The sequence below is a fragment of the Piliocolobus tephrosceles genome, chromosome 3 (assembly GCF_002776525.5).
Source record: "Piliocolobus tephrosceles isolate RC106 chromosome 3, ASM277652v3, whole genome shotgun sequence".
NCBI classification, from domain to species: domain Eukaryota; kingdom Metazoa; phylum Chordata; class Mammalia; order Primates; family Cercopithecidae; genus Piliocolobus; species Piliocolobus tephrosceles.
In genome coordinates this window covers 181,279,660-181,297,523 of record NC_045436.1, presented here as the reverse complement: position 1 = coordinate 181,297,523, position 17,864 = coordinate 181,279,660, and the positions used below count along the sequence as shown (strand labels likewise).

The window sequence follows — 17,864 nt, the reverse complement described above, 5'->3', positions numbered from 1 at the left end:
TTCCAGAGTTGTCTTCACTTTCGTCCAAGCTGGTTGAGACATAGCACTTCTGGAATCTGTGTTGATGCTTTTCCTGGAAATGTTATCACAAGCCACATGCAGCCATTGACATTTGGACAATTGGGTTTTTTTTTTAATTGCTGTAATTATACATATGTGATCTTCAATATGTAGTTACTCATTCTTGCTCTCAAAGTCTTGAGACCATTCCTCCCAGGAATAAATACTAAATCTGGCTTGGTTTGCCGTTTAAAAAACCATTTCTTCTGGATGAATGACCTCCATAAGTATCTAACACCAGCATCAATAGAGATTATTTCAGGCTAATGTGTCACCCTCAAATAGACTCCTGTTCAAAAGAAGGTGAGGGAGCAGCCTAGGACACATAAGACCTTGCAAGGACTTGAGAAAAAAGGGACTGGTTGCATCAGAGAAGCCAGTGGGAAGGCCCTGTGTGCCTCTGGGTACCCAGTTGGACTGCAGTGGGATGCCACACTGGCTGTGATGGAAGAAGGAGGAGCTGTGCAAGTGTGTGGCCGGCCAGAGCCCACCCTGTGGTCAGGATGGCCGAGCAGAGCTGAGACCTGAAAGATGGGTGAGGATTAACCCTCATCTGAGTTTGGGAAGATAGGAAGAACCAGGAAAAAGCTGAGATGGCAGCCAGGGGGTCGTGAGGAGCCCAAGAGAGAGTGGTCGTGTGTGCACATGCCCATAGGGGGAGCAGTGGAACGATGTGAGAGGGGTCCCAAGACTAACCTCAGGGTTTTGCCTCAGGCAGCCCAGAGGATGAGGGTGTTTGCAGAGATGGGGAAGACTAGGGTGGGAGGAGTAGATAGTTCGGCGATAACCAAGAATTCTGCTTTGGACATGGGATATTTGAGATGTTTATTCAAAATCGAATGGAGGTATTGTGTAGACAGTTGGATAAATGAGTACAGAATGCAGAAAAGTGGTTGGGCTTGAAAGTAGAAATTTGGGAGTCAGAAGCAATTCAATGAAACTCATTGCCTCAGTAAACTTGAGTAATTAGAGATCATGCAGAAAAGGCAAGTCTCAAACCTGTAAGACACATGGGAACCCAGAAGATGCTGGAGATGTGGTTTGAGAGGCAATAGGACATAGAACAAGTAAGAGTATGGTCTCTGGGGACAAATTATTTAGGTTTACATCCTAATTCTGCTACTTCCTAGCTGTGGGTCTCCTTTCTCTCATCTGTAAGATGGAATAATAGTAGGACCCATTAGTTACAGAGTTCTTATGGGAAGTAAATTATTTTAATATATGTGAAGTACATAGAACAATACCTGGTACATAATGAGGAGTTATATAAATGATAGCTGCCATTATTTGTAGTATTACTAATGTTGTTTTAATTGCATTTTCAATATAATTTACTGAGTGAATAAAATTATTTAGAGGGACTGGGTAGAGAAAAGAACCCAGGAGGTCCTGAAGAAGGTTACAAGATCAACAGAAGAGAAAGAGAGCATCAGAGGAGAAAAACTCTCTACTTCGATTGTTAAAAACCCAATTTTAAAATAAGCGATGTTGAACCGGGCACGGTGGTGCACACCTATAATCCTAGCTGTGGATTATAGGGAATATTTGGGAAGTTGAGGCAGGAGGCTCACTTGAGGCCAAAAGTTTGAGGCCAGCCTGGGCAATATAATTGGACCCCTTCTCAAAACAAGCAAACAACCATAAATGACAAAAGTTTGAAAACAACTAAATAAGAAGATATAACAGGCAATATTAAGAAAAAAGAGAAGTGACATAACAATATTAATATCAGACAAAGTGAAAAAGCAATAAAAAGAACAAAGAAGACAGTATGCACCAAAAGTAGCATGAGATTTGCAGAGCAGAAGTAAACGGCATGGTATCAACATGGGTAAGTACTCCGAGGGGAGATTATAACACACCTTTTTCAGAAACAGAGAGATCAAGCTGATAAAAAAATAGTAAGATTACAAAGTATGTGAATGGAAAAACGAACAAATTAAATCTAACAGACACATAGAGAGCTTTGTACCCAATAGAAAATACATTTTTTTTTTCTTCAAAAGTACATGGAACATTTACCAAAGTTGTGACATACAATATGCCACACATGCAGTTGCTACAAATTAAAAAAAATTATAGCATACACAGAGTGGTTCCTGACAGTAGCGTAACTGAATAGAAGTCAGTCATAAAATGATAATAAAAAAGAATTCATACATTTTAAAGTTTAAAACCATACTTCTAAATAATCCATGTGTCAAGGAAGAAATTAAAATGGAAACTTTCATGCAATTTAGAACCATTTATAATTCTATACTACACATCATCACCAGTAGAATATAGTCCAAGTGATTTTCAGTGAAAAAATTATAGCATTAAATGTATATATTAGAAAAAATGTTTGAAAATATAGGAAATAAGTTTTCAATATAAGCAAGTAGGGAAAAAAAGAAATGCAAATTAAGATTAAGGAAATGAAGATAAAAGCAGAAATTATCAAAGTAGAAAAAACCCAAACAGTATATAACTAAAAGTATGATCAGAAATATAATCAAGAAAAAGAGGGAGGCCAGGCACAGTGGCTTATACCTATAATCTCAGCACTTTGGGAGGCTGATGCAGGAGGATTGCTTGAGCCCAGGAATTGGAGACCAGCCTGGGCAAAACACCATCCATACAAAAAAAGAAAAAGAGGAAGAGGACAAAGATAACATCAAGAATGAAAAACAGGTCCTAAGTACAGTTAGAGACTTAAGAAGTAACACTGTAGGACAATTCCATTAACAACATTATACTGTACATTTGGTTAACTGGACAATCTTTAGAAAATATAAATGATCACAGTTGACCTAAGAAGAAGTAGAAAGTGATTAGATAAATCAACATAGGCAAAAATGATTTGGAAGTCAAAGATCAAACTCCCCATAAGGCACCATGCCCAAACCAATATACAGATGAGTTTATCAGTCAGCTTAGGCTAAGTAACATTGCAATAACAAATAACACCAAAAATCCTGGTGGGTTTAGCAAAGCAGAAGTTCATTTCTTACACTACATTACATGCCTACTGCAGTTTGGCTTTGTTTTTCTTCGAAGTGTTTTCCTCCAGGAGCCGGGCTATTGGAGCAGTTCCTAAATGGGGCACTGCAGGCCTTGTGGCAGGGCAGAATCAGGTCATGGCTCCCAGCCGTACTGTTTCCCATTCATTGGCCAAAGCGTAATGCATGGTTCAGCCTGACATCAGTACACAGGGCTTGAATGATCTTCCACGAGGAGGGGCAACACACATGTCCAACTTAATATTGTCTTTACACAGGGCATGGAAGATGGGAAGCTTCTCACCTCAGTTTGCAAGACTGGCATATACCTGATACCAATACTGGAGAAAGATGGCACAGGAAAATTGAATTATTCGCCAGGTTCACTTATGAGTAAATATAGAAGTTTCTAAATAAAATATTAGCAAATCGAATCCAGTAGCATTTTTTTAATGCATCCTTGAGAAGTTTGGTTTACACAAGAAATGCAAAGGTAGTTCACCATTAGGGACTTTTCCATTCATCCCACCATTCATTTCAGCAGTTATTTTTGGGGGGGCTCTCAGTTTTCTTCAAAAAACTCTTCTAGGAACTAGGGATACATCGGTGAACAAAACAATGGATAGTGTTACATTAATAGATTAAAGGAGGAAGATCATATTATTACCACACTAGCGGCCAAAGGAGCGTCTAATAGAATTACTGATAAAAAGCACTCTTTCCTTTTTTAAAAAGTTATACTTAATAGAATACATAAATGTATTCTATTAATTATTATATATATTCTATTAGTAATAGTATTAGTAATACTGAATACTCATTAGTATTACCAATTACTAATAGTAATACTAATTACTAATTAGTATCAGTAATTAGTAATATATATAATAATGAATAGAAAAAGTACTCATTCCTTTTTAAAAAAGTTATACTTAATAGAATACATATAATAATAGTGTATACTATTAGTAATAGTATATATATTAGAAGGATTCCTGTTAGAGCCAGGAATAGGCAAGGATGTTCTCTATCTCAGCGACTGTTTAACATTGTATTGTAGATTCTGGCCAGCACTACATGGCAAGAAAAATAATATTAACCTTGGGAAGAAAAAAGATAGTCATTATTTGCAAATATTATTATTATCTAACTATTATACAAAACCAAAAGCATAGCCCATGGCCAGGCCCAACTTTTAAACCTGGCAAAGTTCAGTGAGATAAACCCTACTGGCTTTCCTAAACAAAACACATGATTTCCATGGGAGCATATGTATGTTGGTAAAAATATTTAAAAAATTGAACGGACCAACACCAAATTAATAAGATGGATTATCTTTGGGGAGGGGGTATAGGACCAGAATTTTAGGTGATAAGCTCAATAGGGATTTTAGATTTATATATACATTTTTTCAAGGAAGAAAATATTTTATGAATTGTGCATTATAATCTCAGTTGATATCCCGTTCAGCCTGTAGTCTCTCATTAGCTGTTATTTGGGACAGGCGGTCCACGTAGTCAGACAATGTTGTTGGATGCCTAGGATGTGCCTTGCATTGTTTGTCACAGTGTTCCTATCATGTCAGCATCTATTCATAGTTATTATCCCAGCTTTATAGGAAAGTTAGTAACTCGTAAGTTCCTTGGTAAGGAGGAGAGTTCTCACACTATCCCTGTGAAGTCAGAGCACTGTTTTTAACTGCGGTTTTACAGAGGGGTGGAGTGTCTTGCCCAGCAAGGAAGGAGCAGAGCTCTGAGTCAGATCCAAACAGTGTAACTCTGGAACCACACTGTGAACCAGCACATTGTGGGCTAGGTAACACCAGGCTGGGGATCCATCTCCTAGAACACAGCTTGCCATAGAGCAGACATCCCGTCAGCACCTGTGAACTGTGAGTAAGAGGCAGTGGCCTCATTTACCGCATGCTCACCTTAAACTTGCCCACCTGGTTTTAGGAAGAGAATGGGTGGAATGGCTGGGTCCCCCATGGAGCAGAGCCCTGCCTCAGCTTAGTCTGCTGCTGCGTAAAAGTCCAGGGCTTTGCAGAGCCTCTCCACAGTCAGCAAGGAGGAACAGTCTCCAGAGGTGGCCCCCCTGAGCCCTAGCTCCACCCTTGGGAAGGGGCCAGAGCACAGGCAGCAGGCCCTGGAGCCCGTGAGTGCCACGCACCTCCCTGGGCCAGTGGACATGGGACCAGCATGGTGACCAGATTTTTGGAACCCCGGTTGAGGACAAATGACTTTTTAAGTTTGTTTTATGTCAGAAGTCATATAAAAGGTACAAACATTGCATTATGCTTAGTTTTACATCTAACATATTACATTTATTATTAAAATTATGTGAAGTCATCACAGTCCCAGCAAATCCCATCTATATGGCCACCATGGCTGAAAGCATCCACCATCTGCCCCTGATGTGTAGAGTAGGCCTTTTTTCCTTGTCTTGTGTTACCTCTTTTTGGCTTATGGGGGTGGCCTCTAAATGTCACAAATCCTTTAGGATTTTACACACTCAGACCCCTTCTCCTTCCCTGAAGCCTGGTCTTCTGGCCTCAGTCCTTCTGGGGAGGGTGCGCTTTCGTCATCTCCATCCCTGGACTCTTTAAGTTGAAGCACAGGGCCTCAGGACTGTGTCTTCAGTTTTCTGTATGGGTGGCCCCACTTTGGCTTGAGGGAAGGATTTGGGACCACTTTTGAGTCTTCCTCATGAGGTCAGCATTTGGGGCCCTTGGGCTTCTGCATTGGGTGGCGTCCTCTGCATTGGGTGGTGTCCTCTGGTGGGGCCAAGCCACAGCCAGGAGGTCTGAACTTCCTGTGTTGCCACTGGCACAAGAATGGAAGAAGAAAGTCTTTACAAAGTATAAATATTTTATTCATCAAAATGAAGTACATCAGTTTCACAAAAGAATTAACCACTAAATGAGTAATGTGAAGTTTTTTCAGCTCAAGTAAGCATAATAAATGAAGTCAGTCAGGACTGATTTTTGAAAAATGTTCTGTGTCTTTTCTTGGAGCATCCTGAGGGCTCCCTGTGGTCAGATGTGACCTCTAGTCCACCAACTAGTTATGGTCATAGTTGGTAGCTCTAAGCCTAGATTCCTAAAAATTCAGAGTGACAAGTGACAAAATTTACTTGTCTTTGCACATCGCCTAACACTTCCCACACTGACCTTCACAGGAGCCGCTCTGCTCACTCGCATGGCCTCATGGGCTCTGGCAGCATTTCACCCCCGCCTGTTGGCATTTCACTCTCCAGAAGGACTTGGTGTCACTTCAGACGTAGAGATTTTGTTTGGCTGGGCTCTGTCAGAATAGTTATAAATCACAAGTTTCTAGTACTGACTCCAGGAAAGACCCAGAAATCAGATTTCTCCTGTTTGGGTGCACATTTCTTCTGGCCCTTTGAGATAATGGAAAGTACACCATATCTTGAGGGGTCCATGAGACCTGCCAGGCATGGCAGCTCCTCTGCAGGGCTGGCTGTAGACCTCTGAGGTCCGGCTGTGGGGGTCAGACTCCCTGTGAGCCCAGGAAGTCCTGATGGGGATACTGGGACCTCACCATGGAGAATGCGGAGTCTGGGCCCAGCAGTCACTGATGTCAGCCCAGGCAGGTCATAGAATGTTTTGGACCTCAGCAGCTTCATCTGTAAAATGGGCTGATTGACTGAGATTGATAGCGTGTAAACTCTTTTCTGAGGAGGTGCTTTTCCAAATTCCTGTTTTCTAACTCTCAGGAGGCTCTGCAGTTGTGGCAGGCTTTTGCTGAGATGCAGAGCTGGGCCGGCCTCCACAGCCTGTGCTGCTTGAAGCAGAGAAGGGGCCTGAGCCTACCCTACCTGTTCTTGCCCCAAATGTCCTCCTTCCTCCACAAGCCAGCCTCTCACGGGGAGTCCCATAAGATTTCTCTGGGAAGAAAGACCTCATTGCTTTAAATTTGAAAAGCATCTCCCAGTTCATAACTGGGGAATGAAATAGATACTCTGAGGCCCAAAGGGGGTTATTGATGTGGGGTGATGTGACAAAAGTTGGATACAAAACTGAAGAGTATGAGGCTGAGGTATGAAGCTAAGGGAGTGAGGAGGGGGCTGTGGGCTGGGGCAGCCCTCCCTGCTCTACCACGCTTCTGTGCAGAGCTTAGGTAGGTTCCAGAATTCTAAATTAAACCTGGCCTTCCAGGTTGTTGGAGGGAAGTGAGATGGAATATAGCTTATTTAACAACGTGTTAGCCTTTGTTATAATTTTCCAGTGTTTAGATATGTGGTGTAAGCTCCTTCATCTATCCTTGCCCCAAGCCTTGCAAAGATTAGTTCTCTTCCATGAGAAAACCAAGGCGCAGACATACTCAAGCCATGTGATCAATCACATCATGGCAGCCAGAGACAGAAGAATTGTCCTGGGGCATAAGTCTCCATGTGGGGATTTTCCCTGAAACTGAATTTTGCCACTGTAGTGACCACATGCTAGGTCTTCACAAGGCCTGGCTGTTTTGAAGGGGAAACAAATTCACTTTGGTGATCAAGTGCAGGCTTTAAACAGTAGATGGTAGGATTTTAAGCTGGGCGAGTAAGTAGGTCTGTCTGTGCAGGGGTGTGGGTCAGTCATTCTGAAGCTACTTTTTGTGTGTGCCAGGCTTGAGCACAGGGACAAACACATCAGAGCTCATGGGAGCCAGTTCCCCAGTGCCAGCAGGGAGTCACAGAGATGGAATAGGAGGTGCGGATGTGCTCAGGGTGTTGGGTTGCTGTCGGAGGCATCTGTATGAACTGATGGCTTTCCATAGAGAGATGTGTGGATGGAAAAATAGACATAGTTGTGTGTGCATGTGCATCCACATTTCCCAGCTCTGTCCACTGGGGGGGGGCTGGAGGCAGGGAAACCCCAGCAGCAGCGAGCACCCACATGTCCAGATTTTGGTGTCTAATACCTCTTTTCTTTAGAGGGAGTCAGGCTCTGTGGAGCAAAGACTAATTCTAGGGCTGGAGTGGGGAAAACACAGGATGAAGCTGGAGCTTCGCTTTTGCTTTCTTTTTATACCAGAAAACAAGGCAGTGCTTAAGGCATGATGAGGACACATGAGCGGGATATAGGTGCCAGCCTGAAGGAGGGAGTGAGCTTCCAAAAAAGAAAGGTATTCATGGGGTATGAGCCATGGACTAAAATAAAAACCCAGCTAGTCCACACTAACACAGATAAATGACTTTGTAGTAACAGGAACGGGGCTCTTAGAGCAGAATACAGCTGAACAGTGTATCAGGAAATCACCAGAGGGTGCTGAAGTTGTGGACTCAGGCTTGATGCGAAGCAAGACTCTTACAGAGCCTCAGAGTAGTTCCACACGAAGCTTATTATCACCAGGGAACCCTAGAAACGACAGTGGACAAACCTGGTGCCCCAGCCACATGGTGAGAGCCAACATCACCCACCCTGCAGTAAACTGACACCACGTGCTTCCTCAGAGGAGATCCCAGAGGGACACCGCATGGCTTCCGGGGTATTCCAGCCAGTCACAAAGAAACATCAGCCAAGCCCAAACCGAGGGGCAGTCTTAAAAATAACCGGCCTCCGTCAGGGTGGAAACCACAGAGAGGCCGGGGAATATTCCAGATGGAAGGAGACTGCAGACACACGGCAGCAGTCACCCTGAGTAGTTCCACCCTGCTCTGGGGAAAAGAGCTGTAAAGATCAGGATCAGTGAAACTGGAAGATGGCTTGTTAAATTTCCAGATTTCCATGTTGGTACTTGGTTATGAAAGAGAATGTCCATGTTCTTAGGAAATCTACACTGACATGTTTAGGGGCAAAGAGGCACGCTGTCTCCAACTTAATCTCAGATAGTCTGGAGAAAGGTTGCGTGTGTGCGGGTGTGAACATGTTTAGAGGAAGGGAGAATGGGCGGAAAGGAGAGGGACGGGATGATACAGCAAGCCAGAAGAATGCAGACATTTGGTGAATCCGGGCAAATGGATATGGGAGTCTCTTTTATTATCCTTATAATTTTTCTGCAAGTTTGAAATTATTTCAGAATAAAAAGTTGCCCCCCAAAAAGGATGGCACACATTGCCTAGGAAAGGGGTAGTTTGGGTGTGAACAAAGGGTTCCTGTGGCATCTCGGTGCTTATATATCCCGGCTGCCCTGTAAGCACATTTAGCTGCACTGACAGCGCCTACATCTGGGCTTTGGCCACTCGCCCATCTTCATTCTCCTGGTCCTCACAACAGCCCTGCAAGCCCCTGCCAGCCGCAGATGGACACGCGGACTAAGGCCTGCAGGACTGTGGGGCCCTGCTGAGGTGACCAGCCAGAAAGGAGCTCAGAACTCAGGCCAGGCGGGCTCAGAGCCCGCACCACGCCTCCCGCCTGGGCCGCCCTGTGAGCGGCGGAGAAGGGCTTCCTGTGCCTCCGAAACTGGAGGCCAAGAAGCACGTGATGGAAGGGTGGGCCGGATGGGGCCAGCTCCACCTTCTACGGCCTTTTCGGAACGTCTTTCGCAGAAAATGTTGGGCTTGATTTGATGCCTTTTTAGTGGAGCTGCCATCAAGTTAGAGCTGCTTGTGCGGCAGTGTCCATCCAGGAGTCAGTAGATGGGGTCAGCAAACGGTGCCTCCAGCCAAACCTTGCCCACCACCAGCTTTGTGGAATGAAGTGTCAGTGAGATGGCCATGCCCATTCCTGCAGTTGCTATCAGAGGCCGCTTCTGTCCTAACTGCAGAGACTGCAGTGTCCTAGAAAAATGGAGACAGTGTGTCACCCGCTCTCCCCAGGGAACATTGCTGGGCCTCACCTGTGGTGTTAGTGGACATTTCCTAACCCTTGATGACCCAGGAGATCCTCTCAGAGATCAGGCCCTGCTCAGCCTGTGGGCAGGAGGAACAGAGGTGGGCGTGGCACCCCACCCGGGAAAGGGACCACCCCATGCGCTGGGCAGGCTGCCTCCAGGATGCCCACAGGTTTTTCAGAAATATCTGCGAGTTGGCATATTTTGCTTGGATGTAAAAATGTTCCTTATGGTTCACAGGTAGTCCAGTTTGGTATAGTTGATTATTTCCTAACTAAATACATATTCCTGGTAACACTAAGTTTGAGTGTTTGAGTGATCACCTGCTTATTAAAAAGAGAAGTTTTATATTTATGGGACTAAAAAATGTTTAAGTACCTATGGAAATAAGACTTAAAAACTATACAAAAGGCCTACAAGTAGTGTTTTTTCTTTGCCATTGCTGGTGTAATAAAACAGGAATTGCTGAAGTGGAGTAGCGTGTTGGGAGGCCGGGGTTCCGTCCGCAGTGTTTACGCCGCGTGCGCAGTTACCTGGCTCTGCTCTGCCCGCCTTCAATAATTCAGGCTCCGTGGCGGCGGCAGCTGAGGGGCTGCTGTGAATTATGCATGAGTCTTCGGCAAGGCTTCGTGCACGTCTCCTGTTGGCTTCCCATCCGTGAGCCTGAGCACAGGCAGGGCAGAGCCGTCTTTGTCAGCCGTGTGCTGGGATCGCGGGAGAAACTGCAGTAATTTGCCCTCCTGGGAGTGTGAGCTCAGGAACAATGTCCCTTTGTGGGGCCCAGGCCTTTGCTCAGGGCTGCCCGGGCTCTGCCGGCTGACCCTGGTATGGACTCAGAGGGGTGGTTTGCAGTGCATGGTTGGAAGTATTTGGTTAAGTGGCATCACAGTGGCTCTTATCAGCTCTACCCAGGTAAAGTCCCTTGTCCCCGTCTGCGTACCTTGTCGCGCTGTCAGGGACACACTGACTTGTGTGGTCTTCAGGTATGTTTGCCGCAGCGGGATTGTGTCGCGAGTGAGGGGCCCGTAGGGGTGCCTGTGCAGTGACGCGTTCCATGATCTGACTTGGAGTTGTGACTTAAACAGTCGGAGTGTTTGAGTTTATGGTTTGGATGAGATGATCATGGGCCCAGGCCGTGTGTTACAGAACTAACTGCAAACTTTTAATCTTATGGTATTAAAATGTGTAATGTAACCTACATGTTTGACCCACCAGTATAAAGGTGGTGGCTTTTCCAGTCAGCAGCAAATCTGAACAGACTTCCAACTCTCTTTCACCAGGAAAGCATTTCTTTGACTCAGATGGTTCAATTGAAAGAAAAAACCCCACAACAATACCATAAACTGGACCGTGTTCCCTAAAGTGGTGTTGGGATGCAGGGTGTGTTTTGTGGATGTCTTTTCTTCTTTGACTTAGATCACAAGTGTGGGTTTGACTCACGTGCTGAGCACCGGAGAATCAGGCAGGCCACTGCAAGCAGGCCAGTGAGTTACGGACGTGGTGGTGTCCTGCGTTCTGGCCTTGGAGCTCGGGTCGGAATGGTGGCTTTTGCAAGGAATTTTATTTTAGGCAGGTGCTGCTCAGGGTGCACGGTCAGGCCTGTGACTGTGCACTGTTTTCCACGTGACAAGAACAACTGCAGAGCACATGGAGTGCTGTGGATTGTGAAATCCGTAGTTGGAAGTGGATGTCAGAGAGGAGGCGACTTTCCGTGTGTGTTGAGCCGCGTCGCAAAGAAAAATGGTGCTCAGGGGGCTCTGCAGTCGCACCTGGCTCTGCTGTGTTCCTCCGCAAGTCACCTGCATGAATTTTGTCCAAATGGAATCATAAAAATTCACGAGGAGAGCTTATGATTGCAAGAATTGTGGGTGGACATTTTCCGGTAGCCAGTTGTTGAAAAACATGTGTGTTGCTGGAGATACCACTGTCCTTCGCGAATGGCTGGGCTCAGTGCCTGGACTTAGGAAGGTCCATGTGCCCAGCAGGTCCTGTCCGTGCCCTTGGGAAGCTGAAGAGCTGGGTCATGAATTTTCTGCCCTGATCCTTAGACAGGGGTGGTGTGGGCAACCGGGGCTATGGCCCAGAAGGTTCTCTTTCTGGCTCCTCCAGGTAATGTGTCTGCTTCCTCCACTCTCCAGGCTCCCGTGCTTGAGCTGAGGCCCTCCTCACACGGGAAGGAATTGCTGGAGCACAATTCCTATGTCAGCACAAAGCTACAAAATGAGATTGTGTGAAGGGGGCGTGGCTCTCACCCCCAGCAGCACGGGGAGCAATTGGCAAGGTCACGCCTCCTGTCTTTGCAATACCAGAGGAGAGCAAGGACTGCAACCTCTCTCCCTTCCTTGGAAATGGTTCATTTGCACTAAAGCAACTCTCACTTGAGCAGGCCCAGGAGAGGGTCTGGCGCCCACACCGCCCCCAAGCCATGCCTGCATCTACTTTCTGCCATACTCCTCTGTACCCGAGGCTGTGCTGTCTCTGGAGGGTCTGCCATGTGGGTTCCTGTACACAGCATCTGCCTCTGCAGGTCCCCAAGGGCAGGAGCAGGAGCACACCAGGGAGGTCATCATTTGCTGTTTAAAATACATTTGTGTTTCTTTCTTGATTAGACTTTTAAAGAGTCAATTATTGATTTGTGAGTCTTAGAAAATAATTAGTATCTGTCAAAGCTTTTGAACATGATGTTAGTCAATACGCCAGTCATCTTTCATGCAGAATTTATATTAGTCACCATTCATTCACTCATTCCACAAATACACCAGCACAGGAACAGGGAGAACGGCCCTGTGGGTAGCTGGCCGCATTGCTGAGGGAGGCAGCAAGGCCTAGGGAGCGTCCAGGGAACGGGAGGTGGGCCCAGGGGCTGGCGTGGGACTTCCACGTGGTACCAGGGAGAGGCCCATCTCCCCTCCACTGGCGGCACAGGAGGCAGATGGTTCACGTCGCTGTGCTTGTGTGTTGGAATCGAAACACCTTTTGTTCGAGGAGCAAAAACGTCAGCACCCGTTGGGGGTTGAGCTGTGCTGGCTGCAGCGTGCAGTGGGGCAGCCTCCTTTCTGCCTCCCATCTTCCCGTCCTGGTTCCTCCCAGGGCCCCTCAGCTGGGCCTCGCCTCGGCAGCCTCCAGGCAGCCAGAGAGACCCTGCAGTCCCTTGCTCATCACTCTCCCCAGGGTTAACTTCATGCTGCTCCATGCTGGCTCTCTGCTCTGCCCGGCTCAGCATGTCTTGTCCTGTCGTGGAAGCTCTCCCTTACTCCCCGGAGGCCAGTTGACTTCGTTTCTCCCTCCGTTCTCAGCCAGCCTTTATTGTCTCAGGAAAAAAAAGCTGGAGGAAAAATGTCTTGGTGCTCATAATGCAGAAACTTCATTCATGAGGATCGCCTCATTTGTCAGCATAAAATATGGCAAGGTTAGCAACACTGCTGCCTCAAATTCTGGGCTCAAGCCATCCTCTGGAATAGCTGGGACCAGAGGTGCGTGCTATCCTGCCCAGCTAATTTTTCATTTATTTTCATTTTCTGTGGAGATAGGGTCTCGCTCTGTTGCCCAGGCTGGTCTCAAACTCTTGGCCTCAAGTGATCGTCCAGCCTGCATGATCTTATTTTTTAAATAGGTAGTATGTGCCCATGCACTGGAATGTACACAGAATAGGATCGGCACCCAAGACTGTTTCTGACACAGGGCGTGCCACTGGGCCGTCCAGCCAGCTCTGGTCTTCCATCTCCTAGCACTGGGCAGGAGGTCCTACAACTTCACTGTGGCTGATGAACGAAGTGCACCCCAGTAGCAGTAGCTGGCTCTGGGCATTTATACTTTATGTTTAGATGAGTATCATCAGAGGGGTTGATCTGCGTTTGCTCCTCCCAGCAGTGCAGAAGGTGCCTCTTGGCTCAGACCTCGCTGCCATTGTGATCTTGGTCAGGAGGACGGCTACAAACAGCCTGAGGCTTAGGCTCATGGCTGGCGTTCTGTGACGAGGCCGGTGCACCTACGAGTGTCCAGGGGCCTCCTCCTACTTGGTGGCCGCCTGTACCCTTCTGTTTTCCTTTTGGCTTGTTGATGGTTTTCTTGGCGTGGGGTGCTCTGATGTAGAAGGGGAACCAGCCCGCCGCTGTGCGCTGTGTGGCCCGTGCCCCACAGTCTCCTGTCTGGGGACTTGGCTTGTGGTGCTTTTCCCTATTGAGATTTGGCCTCTGTGCCGTGCACTGTATCAGTGTTGCCTTCGTGGCCCTGGGCTTCGTGTCTTCCTTCCGGAGGCTTTCCTCACTTCTACGTTTTAAAACATTATCCCCCATTTTCTTCTGGTATTTCTGTGATTTACACTGAAATCTTGGATTCATTGGGATTTGTTTCAGTGTGTGCTGGAAGAGATCCAACGAGATAGTTTTTCAGAGGTCGTCTTCCCTGTGCACCCCACCTGCTACCCTGATCGTGACTTAGACACTCAGGGTCTGTTTCTGTACTCTGTTGTTTCCCGAGGGTGACACCAATGCTGTCCCTTGTGAATTCGGGACTGTGGTCTGTGCTCTCGTAGGCCTGCCTGGCCCTGCGTGTTCAGGACTGTGGTCTGTGTGTGTTATCGTGTTAGGCCCGCCTGGCCCTGCGTGTTCGGGACTGTGGTCTGTGTGTGCTCTCGTGTTAGGCCCGCCTGGCCTGGCGTCTTGCTCATCTCGTTTGTTCCCCTCATTTCCTGCATAACTTTCCCACAGGAGCTTTCACACTGCACTTGTGTGGTTCTAACAAGACACCCATAGGCAAGTGCCGGCGTGGTATGTCCGTTTAGGGAGAGTTCCTGCCTGTGACGTGTTGCTCCTCTGTTCCCTGGTGACAGGATACTAGGCAAGCACAAAGAGTTGGCCCCTCCCAGGACCCCTGCCCCAGACAGAGTGAGTCTGCAAGTGAGTGTATACCCGAGAGTTTCACACCCGGCTTACATGCAGAACGGGGCACTTGCCACATGGGGAAGTCTTGGATGTTGGGATTCTTGAAGCAGGGCATTTCCAGACAGTTCTGTCGACATGGTGGCAGAGGTGCTGGGTGCAGAGGGAGCCTCACATGGCCCCTGTCCTTGTGTCCTTGGCCCCAGGGCTCCTAGCGTGGCCGCCCTGTCCTGAATGTGAGTGCTGGTACGCGTCCTCTCGCATGCGTGCCGCCCCTTCCACCGCAGCTCAGAGTCAGGGCTTCCGGGTGAGCCCCAGTTCCCCCGCAGGTCAGAGTCAGGGCTTCCGGGTGAGCCCCAGTTCCCCCACAGCTCAGAGTCAGGGCTTCCGGGTGAGCCCCAGTTCCCCCGCAGGTCAGAGTCAGGGCTTCCGGGTGAGCCCCAGCTGCAGGCCTGTCGGTCTTCACTGCATGCTGGCGGCCACTGCGATCACACATGTGATCTCACAAATAGCAGATCAACAGCATGGTGGATTCAAGGACAGATTAACACTGTGTGTTTCCGATCCTATCCGAGAACTTCCTTTCAGTCTTCTTTTAATTTTTTCTATAGCAGTTTAAATTATTTGATTATTCTTTAACATTTTCTTCTTTAATCTAAATGCTCTTTGCACTTTGAATGACTCCTGCTGAGTGTAGCCTCTGGCTGCCATGCTGACCATGAGGGACACTGTTGGATCAAATCCCTGGTTTTGTCTCCTGGGCCCTAGGGCTCCACTTTTCTCTGGTTTAGTGGGGCCCACACTGTGGCCTCCTTGGAAGCCACTGGGCTGAATCCATAAGGTTTAGTGTCACTTCTGCCCCTGAGAGGAGTTGATGCATGACTGCCCCCTTCCTGGTCTCTTTTTACCTCTGGTCCCTTGCTGCTAATAAGATGTGTTCTAATTGCTGGCCTGGAGCTGGAGCCCATCAACTCGTCCAGTGGGATCAGTCCTGTGGCCTTGACTTTATGGCAATGCCAGCCTGGGTGGTTTATCCTGTGCACTGTGCCACAGGAGGCTGGTGAAGGAGCAGGAGGGGAGCATAGCATATTTTATTATGCTGCTGACAACATTCTGTGAGGCTGCTCTGTCAGTCAGCTGCGTTCCGTAAAGCTGTGGCAGAAAACCAAGCCCAAAACCCAGGGCCTCCTAACAACACAGGTTTGGTGGCCACCTTGTCACACGTCATCTGTGGTCAGCAGGGCATGGCTCAGCTGCAGGCTAAGGACAGCCCCATGTGGGATACCCTATGCTCACAGAGGAAGCACTTGTGCTTCAGCAGAGTGGGCAGTGGCTCCTGAAGCTGGCCTCACACTGGCCGCATCCCTTCTTCTTGGGCTCAGGCCAGGTCGCCCACTCAGGGACAGGGCTGCCCATCACACTGCTCGCGTCTGGTGGACGAGGATGATGAACGGGGATTTCCTGGGGACCTCCCTTCTCTTTATTCAAGAGCTCAGGAGATACTGGGAACCAAAGGCCATGGAGGGCCATTTTGCAGACAAGTTAGGCAGGATCTGGTGCCCTGGGATGCATGCTGTGCCATACCCCACGTCGGGTTGCCTGTAATGAGCCACTGAGCTGCCACGCGTGTCTGAGGGCTTAGCTCTGGACACTGCCTGAGCGTTTCGTGTTGAAAAGGAGCCACATGTGGAGCAGTGTGCAGTCACGGGTGTGTGGGCTCCACGTCCTGAAGGTGAGCCTCGTGCCCCCCTAGACTGCACACTCATCCCCGAGGGCACCGCAGGTCAGGACATAACACACGTGGCATACACGGCGCCCTGCGCCCAGTTGCTTTTGCTCTAGCAAGTCTGGGAAACGCCTCGTTGCCATGATGGTCTTAGTGCTCTGTGTGTGCATGTTTCTATGTAAGGTTAGTTGCTTTTCTTGTTCAACCCTGTGGCTGTAGTTTGTTATTGTTTGGGTGAGTGTGCACGTGTGAGTGTATGAGTGTCGTGCAACGGTGTTGTGTGGGTATGCACATGTGAATGTGTGTGTGCTCGTGCACACACATGTGCAGCCGCTCAAGGTTGGGGTCTGTGTTTTGTTCCCTGCTCCATCCCTGTGTGTAGAATGCACTGGCAGGTGGTAGTTGTGCCGTACATGGTTGTTGACTGAGTGGGTGTTGGGACAGAGCTTGCTGCGTGTCCCAGGGTCTCCAGTGGGCAGGCAGAGCACTTGCTGGGCCCAGGCGGAGGGCAGGGGTGCAGGTGCTGTCTGTACTGGTCCCGCAGAGTTGACGGGCGCCGACCTGAAGGACTGCGTCAGCAACAACAGCCTGAGCAGCAATGCCAGCCTCCCCAGCGTGCAGAGCTGCCGGCGCCTGCGGGAGAGGAGGGTCGCCAGCTGGGCCGTGTCCTTCGAGCGCCTGCTGCAGGACCCCATCGGTGTCCGCTACTTCTCTGTGAGTAGGGAAGAGCCCAGGGCCAGCGGAGCAGTCTGTGCTCTGCAGAGACTGCTGAGCAGGATCCGTGGGCTGCCCTAGAGACAGCGGCACCCTGCAGGCTCTGAGCAGGCCTGTGGCAAGGGCCTCCCCTCCCTGGACCACCACCCTCTCAAGAGCTCAGAGGAGGGTGGGTTGAATCCTGCCCCTGGTTCTGTCCCCAGGGAGAGTCCCTGGCCCTTCCGCTCTCTACCGGGGTCTCTGCAGCCCGCTGCACTGGAGCTTCCTATGTGCATTGAGAAGCCAGGTGCCTGCTGCCAGCTCTTCAAAGAGATGTTTTGCTTTTGGGGAAACAGCTGGAAGCGGCAGCGCGGTTCCCTAAAGTGCTGAGCAGCAATGAGGCTTCTCTCCCCAGGCCCTCGGGCAGCTCACTGAGCAGCCTATGACCCCATGGTTTCTGTAGAAGGGAAGTAAGAAAAAGGAGGACCGTGTGTCAATGTTAATAAATGGTATCTTTCTTAGGATTTTCTAAGGAAAGAATTCAGTGAAGAAAACATTTTATTCTGGCAGGCCTGTGAATATTTTAATCATGTTCCTGCACATGACAAAAAGGAGGTAAGTCTACACTCGGGAAGTGGGGGCTGTGAGAGGGCGCGTGTGTGAGGGCGGCGTGTGAGAGAGCGGCGTGTGTGTGAGATGGCGGCGTGTGTGTGAGATGGCGGCGTGTGTGTGAGATGGCGGCGTGCCT

The 17,864-nt window shown here is 48.5% G+C and overlaps 1 protein-coding gene across 2 annotated transcripts in view; it reads left to right on the top strand.

The window, feature by feature from the left end:
* RGS12 (regulator of G protein signaling 12) overlaps positions 1-17,864 on the top strand; it is a 143,480-nt gene that overhangs the window by 101,445 nt on the left and 24,171 nt on the right. For both annotated transcript variants that reach the window (XM_023206824.2, XM_023206825.2), the window contains exons 5-6: positions 16,968-17,137; positions 17,639-17,731. In XM_023206824.2, the coding sequence (XP_023062592.1) occupies positions 16,968-17,137; positions 17,639-17,731 (263 nt within the window). The remainder of the gene's footprint in view (positions 1-16,967; positions 17,138-17,638; positions 17,732-17,864) is intronic.